The 7,313-nt window shown below is 37.5% G+C and overlaps 1 protein-coding gene across 2 annotated transcripts in view; it reads right to left on the bottom strand.

The window, feature by feature from the left end:
• Window positions 1-662: 662 nt before the first annotated feature.
• ANAPC10 (anaphase promoting complex subunit 10) overlaps window positions 663-7,313 on the bottom strand; it is a 38,377-nt gene continuing 31,726 nt past the window's right edge. For both annotated transcript variants that reach the window (XM_074154405.1, XM_074154404.1), the window contains exon 5: window positions 663-1,043. In XM_074154405.1, coding sequence (XP_074010506.1) covers window positions 813-1,043 — 231 coding nt within the window. In that variant the 3' untranslated portion in view covers window positions 663-812. The remainder of the gene's footprint in view (window positions 1,044-7,313) is intronic.

Below are 7,313 nucleotides of genomic sequence, written 5' to 3'. Positions count from 1 at the left end.
AACAGCTATCATGTTTAGATGACCTATACACAGTATATCTTTATTAATGTATACACTATACTGAATAATTTGGAAAGGTTTTTCTTTGTGTCATTGTCATCGTCATTTCACTATTGGTCGCTGGAACAGGCTCCCCAGGGAAGTGGTCATGACACCAAGCCCAGAGTTCAAGGAGCATCTGGATGATGCTCTTAGTCATGTGATTCAGTTTTAGGTAGTCATATGAGGAGCAAGGAGTTGGACTCAATGACCCTTATAGGCCCCTCTCAACTTGAGATATTCCACGATTCTATGATCTACTTCGCAGGTATGAAGAAGGCTAAATCCGTGCAGACAGTCATTAAGCAGAAAAATCTATACAGAAATTAGTAGAATGTATTAACATAAGTAATGATGGGAAAATACCACTGGCAATGTCTTTAAATTATGTCTGTTCAAGAAGAACGCTTTTAGGTAAAGGAATAAACCATAACACCATAGAACAAGCGATTTCCATGCATGACCATTAGGAAAATAAATCACCTAAAAAAAAAAAAAAATCAGTTATTGATTCCTAGGCACAAATACATTCTTTTAAAGTGCCCAGGTTTCTTCCTCTCAGATAGTATAAGAGTACTCAAAAACCGCAAACAAAAGTAATGAAAAACTACAGACTACAATATACTGTAGCACAATATTATCTTTATTTCAAAATCATACAAAGTATAAACATAAAGATGTAATTGCACTGAAGTAAACCCTGCTCTAAGTATTTGAATACTCAAGCAATGATACTGCCATCAAAAAATGCCTTTATTTCTCATTAAGAAATCTTATCTTATGGAGCGATACATCATGAAATCAATTGTTGTACATCTAGGAAATTTACCAATAGAGCTCTCTTCCACGGGGGTGTACACTTTGATTTGTCTCATGTGAGTGTCTCTTCCATTTTGGTGATTAGCTAGAACTGCAATCTGAATCATAAATGTGCGAATAGGCTTCTTATGCGTATCTGTTAAAGGAACATGAATCCAGCCGCTTGGTTCCACTAATTCAAGTTGCTGCCAAAAACAAGACAAAAAAGCAAAACATTCAGAAACAGTTAACGTTAAGTGATCACATATTAAACCTGTTTTATAGAGTAGAGTCTTCCAGACGAGTATAAATTCAAGACAGTCAAAGTAGTACTATTTGGATCTTGTTACTGAAGTACACTGCTCAAAGATGACAGAAAATATGTCTTAAAATTAAATTGCTTTATCTAGGCACTCTGAACTAAAATATGCTAGAATGACTTATGTAGGAAACTAAATCTACACAAAGACTGGGTTTTCAGAAATACCTTAGATTATGAGGGGGACTGGGGAGGAGTAAGAGGAAGGTGACAGTAAAAAAATACAGGATAACTCACAGACTTCATCTCATCTATGTGTGAAGACAGATGCCTGCCCAGTGAAAAATAGCTGCACATCCATTTAATCACATTCTAAGGTCCATTTTGACTTGGCTTTTATACAACAAACCAAGTTTAATATGATGACTGTTTTCTTTTTTAATTTTAATCCTACAGAAACCAATGTCAAAGCAAGCAAAGAATTGCATTTCATTAACTCTAAACCACATCACTAACACATCAGCATGCTGAAATCAAGCTAGATGCTATGCAGAAGTGTGGTAACAGCTTTTGTTTAAAGCTAGTTGCCCAACTTCAAAGCACAGCTCAAAACACATATGGAAGAGCCCGGAAGTCTTGGGGGGGTGGGGGGGGGAAGGGGGAACAAAACCCAAAACAGTTGTCCATAAGCAAGTGGATTTCACACGGCTAAGCAAATAAAACTGCTGTTCGTAGCAGCTGAGCTCCTCTAAGGAAGATCTATGCTTTGAGCAGCACAAAATTCCCATCTTTCTCCTGAAAATACCGCATGACAAACGTCCTGTCAAATGCCTTGTTTTTGCTCAAGCTTTCAAAAGACCCATATGGGAGCTACTGTTTCAGAGGCAGCAAACACCCTGAGGAGATGATCCAAGAAACAAGTAAAAAACGTTTGAAGACTACTTTAAGTTTAAAGAGACAAAAAAGCCCTCTCACACCTTAAAAAAAAAACCACAACCAACCCAAACCCCCCCACACAACCCAAACCTCTCCACTACTGCAGGCTCCCCCTCTCCAACAAACAACTTCCAAAACATTAAATTCACTAAACCTTAGCAGCAAACCTTTTCACTCCAGGAGCTAGACACTTCCACGAACACACATTCCCTTATTTGTTGTAACCCTGTCCCATTCAAAAAAACATACAAAAATTGTTTTTTGCATAAGAAACTTCAGGTAACAGTTGGCTTTACAAAGTGATAAAAATGAGGTACTGTTGAAGCAGCTTTACCAAGGGGGAATTTATCATGGTGAGGTAGAAGTCAATGCTTTGAGCAAATATGTTTTCCATCTCCACAGTGAACAGAACAGATGAGGATCCTGGTAATATTTTATTCAACCAATACTACGATAAAGCTGCTATGATTTAGAAGAGAATTAAAAAGTTATGGCTAATTAGATTTGCATTTTAATATTATTCTCAGAGTTTACAAATTTTGACTGCTGATTCAAAGTGGAAAATTTCAGTTCCAGATCTCTGATATTGGGGGGCTTATGCTTGGTTCAGTATGAAACGGATTAGTTAATACAGTTTTTAAAAAGTACCACTTTCTACAGGTTGACATCATTGGTTTCAGACAGATCCAATATGGTTCAGGTTTGCATGCTTTATTGGTAAAGACACTGCAAAGAGTGAAATAACTCCACCTCCAGAACCAAGAGAGCTACCAAGGGATTGGCACAATTGGACAAAAGAAAGTTGGATGCTTTTAAATTCACAGAGAAAAATAACATCTTTTATTTTAAGACAATTATTAGGGTCAAAAAGGTAAGCATTGGAAAGTTAAGAGTTGCAAAGGGAGTTTTGCTAATGTTTACATAAGTAAACTTTCGACTACATATTTACCAATGCTTTGTTTCATCCCTGATCAATGGGAGGTGGTCATATGCTTTATTTATAGCATATTCATTTTTCAATCGTGCTACAAATGCAACCAATTTCCTCATGAGCCTTTCTACAGAGACGGGACAAGTAATTTCTACATCTGTAAAACAGGCAACTGAGGCATTAGGTTAATTAGACTAAAACATTCCCTAGTTCCAGATGTCAAATTTCACATACTTTGAACCTGAATTTTACTGTCCTTAGTAATATACAGTATTTTACAGGAGGTTTAGCTCCCACCGACTTCACTTGCAGTTATAAGTGTCTGCATTTCTGTGAATTGGTAAGAGTTCTCAAACCAGCCACCTAGGAACAGTTATTTGAGTGCATCATGTAAAAACACCATGACTAAGCACAGACTGCACACAATTCATCAAGCAGCATTCAGTTGTCTTAGCCACAAAGCCTTTTTTTATTCCTGAAATCTCTGCTTCACTTACTCCACATGTTTCAGCTGCTGTAACACATGAATACACATCCTTTACTCTACAAATCCTGGACTCATCCCCATTCCAATCAAATGGTTGCCTCTTGGACAAAGCACACAACACTTGTGATGAAGCTGGAGGCTGTACTACAATGTACTAAGTGCAAAAGGTCTGAGTTAAGCTTAAATGTTTGAAAAAAGTGAGCTCTTGATTTTTGTCCTCTAAAGAATATTACTATACTGTGACTTTTTCCGAGTCTAACTTCTTTTTTAATTGATGCTTACATAGTTCAGTTAAATGATTAAAACCTTGAGACCTACTCAGCTACTTAACTGTAAATACAATAAAACCTAACGATTATTATCTGAACATCCACTAGAAAAGAAAGTAATATTTTGCCAGTACGATACACACATTTTCCCTGACCAAAGGAATGGTATAAACCACACACACCCACGCTCCTAAATTCTTCTTATCGTATCTGTCATGCTCTTTCAGATGAGCGAGACAGTTTCTTTTTCCAGAGGGCCCAGGTCCTTCACCGTGGAGAGGGAATAGGACATGGGAATAGGCGGTGGTGGTACAAGACAAAACGCTGCCCACTCTTAGTTCAATGTCAACACCCAGATCCAGCCGTTACAACTCCTAGCAGAAGTGGGATGAAATATGCAGCTCTACTCTGCCTGGAGCATTCCCAGTGTGAACAGAATCTAAAGGAAACTTACTGTGAAGTTTTAAGAAATTCCTATTAAGCCCAAGCAAATGGCAATCTTTCAAAGCCTTGTAAACCGGTCTGGAAATTTGGGTGGATTTTTACAGGGAGGCAAAAGGCACATCCCCAACACAAAGGCTGAACTATTGCCAAATTTCAAATCCTTGCTGCAGAGCTTGGGGGCACTGGAGCATCAAAGGACGACACCAGAATATTCTCACACAAGCAAAATAGCATACTTTTCACTCGCCTTGTTCTTGGAACAGAACTGCTTTGGCTGAAACTTTCAAAAAAACTCAACCCAAAGCAGACATCTGGCATGGAAAAATCTGTCTGAATTGAACTTTGGCAAAAGTTATAAAGTAACTAAGAGTTAAGCTTTAAAATGTAAAGGGTCATGCAACCTTAAGTACAGGTGGCACTAGCAGCTCCATGTATAGGGAACACTATACTTTAAATCCATTTCAGATGATTTTGCTGTCAACCCTGTTCTTTAAAAGCACTAGCCACTACATATACGTATGTATGTATGTGCATATATACACATATTGTGTTTCACCACAACTCTACAGCATAAGTCCACTTTGAGAACATACTAGACTAAGTTTCCTCCTGTGTTTTTAACTCCTATATAGGTCATTAAGAATCAGTCACAATTAACTGGCTTTCAGGAAAGTTTTAAATATCAGCTATACTATTAATTACCTGAGTGAAATTAAAAATTGGAAGTTTTTCTGTTATGCGGTTTACCAGAAAAGGTTAAAAAAGGGAAAGAAAGGAAAGAATCAATGCGAGTTCAATATTAGTAACTCAGGACAATTCCTGCAGCTCTAGACTAAAAAGTCTAAGGTTTGGGTTTGGTTTGGGTTTTTTTGTGGGTTTTTTTTTTTATGGTTGGTTCGTTGATTTCGGTTCTTTTGTTTTCTTTTTTAAATTTGCCTCTAGTACTATGAATTTTGTGACAATAGATAAACAAGAAGAGTATGAAAGTCAAAATAAAGGAACAAAGGGATAAAAATTTAAATGGAAAAATCACTCACCTGTCCTTTGCTGCTGTTCTATACTCTTATCTATCTCTTCTCCTGCTTTCTCTCCATTGCTTTCTTATTTTTCCTGTCCTCTGCGTGCTACAGCTTTACCTATGGACATATACTTCCACTCCAGTAATCCATGTTATTTTGAAAGCCAAAGCAGAAATAATGTTCTCAATGGAAATCTCCTTCCCAGCCACTTGAATATCCCTGTTTCTTCACTTTATTGTATGTTGCAGAGGTTCTACAGAATTCCATACACATTTGGCAAAGCTTCTATTGCAACTAATGGGTGTTCTACCATAGAAGATGCAAACCACACAACAAAATAAAGGTTAAATAAATAAATACATCAAGGCCAAAGCAACTTGAAGCTACACTTCAGAAAGATGACTGACCACAAGACCAGAGCTTTTAAGAGGAAGCTTTTTCCTCACTGGTATTCCTGGCCTCCTTATAGGACAGGAAATTACTTATCCAAAGAAGGCTTTTCTTTCATACTTAATCCTACTTAAATGGAATATTAACCTCTTGTCCATACTCAGTGATATTATGCTTAAATTCTGTGGTGTCTCCAAAGTGGCATATAACTCGAACTGCTACTTCTACTAGGCTTATAAACCCAACCCAAGTTGTTTGCTATATTTAGGGTAGGCTAACATCCTTGAAACAACACATTATTTGTGTTGCGCTATGAAGATATCTCTTGTGAAGATACAGAAAGGAAAAAAACCCACTGTAAGTAGTTTCATATTCAGGTTCATTACAAACACACCCCAGAATGTATGTTAGACAGGACTCCCAGATTTCAGGGCTGTTAAGTTCTTCTGTGCATATATAAAAAGAAAACACAGCCTGTTTTCAGCTTCTGGAGAAAAAAAAAATCCTCTTCTGCACACACATACAGACAGAAACCTGAGAATTACTGCTGCCATCACAGCTTCAGCATGATACAACACGATTCTGAGATGTTGGTACCTCATCACATTTCCATTTAATCATCTGTACTACTAGATCCAAATGGCAACATATTTCTGGTGGTTGCCTCTAAAACAGGCTATGAAACTAAGCCACATTTGATTTTACTCCTTCTACTTTTCTCATAAAACTGGTAAAACTCCTTCTTTAATTTCACCACCTTTGAAATTAAAAGTAGTGGCTACACTCTTCTTCAAATGTAATTTTGCCTTTCTATATGCTTAACTAGTTCTTACCACACAGTTATATAAAAAACCTAAGCTTCTCAATAAGTTCTCATCTCAATAAGTAATGTATTCTTCTAAGCAGAAGAAGATTATAAAACTAAATTCCAGAGAAAATAAATGTTATTTTCAGAAATGAAGTATTTATCAATACACAGACTTTCTCCACGTTGAGAGGTCAAATATGGGGAAGGCTTTTCCCTGTTGAGCCATTGTTTTTTTTTTACAGCTATCCAAATATGTTTTCACAACAAGTGGCAAGGAGAAAGAAGGCTGGTGAAATTTCCAAAATTCTCTTAACAACTGCCATGTCCTACCACATAGCTACCATGATTCAGAATGAGTAGACCTCTGCATAATTCCAAGTATTGGAACTGTCAACACAAGAAGCAGCAGAGTTTGGGCTTCAGCCATCACTTCACTTAGGAAGGAAGAGAACCAGTTAACAGCAGTGATGCACCAGTTCCAGCAGAAAAGTGAAGCACGTCCAAAAGAAACTCCACAAGTTCCAAGTGAGTCAAAGGAGGGACACCACATTAGCAGCTTAACAAGAAACACAGAAACATGCTCAAAGGACCCACTGTGAAAAGCACACTTCTTTGCTCTAACGAAGCAACGACCACCTAAGGAGGTGGCTCTGTGGTCTTAATCAGTCACCTCCTTAAACGGTCAAGAAATCTAACTTCAGTCCATTAGGTAGGAGAAGTTTTCCATTCTTCCAAATAGCAGTTCCTGAAGATTCTAGAGGAGCACAGTCCATCCCTCAGGAAGATTCAACTATGGATTTGAGCAGACAGGAGACTAGCAGAATAAGCTATATTAGGTATTGAAATGGGAAAATACTGAAAATTCCTATCATATGTAAGCTTTTAGTTCAAATGAGCTAAAAGAAACAACTTTCGGGAAGACTGGGAAGGTTG

This window comes from Numenius arquata, chromosome 10 (assembly GCF_964106895.1).
Source record: "Numenius arquata chromosome 10, bNumArq3.hap1.1, whole genome shotgun sequence".
NCBI classification, from domain to species: Eukaryota; Metazoa; Chordata; class Aves; order Charadriiformes; family Scolopacidae; genus Numenius; species Numenius arquata.
Note: the sequence above shows the minus strand (reverse complement) of the source record. Positions and strands in the feature narration are given on the sequence as shown.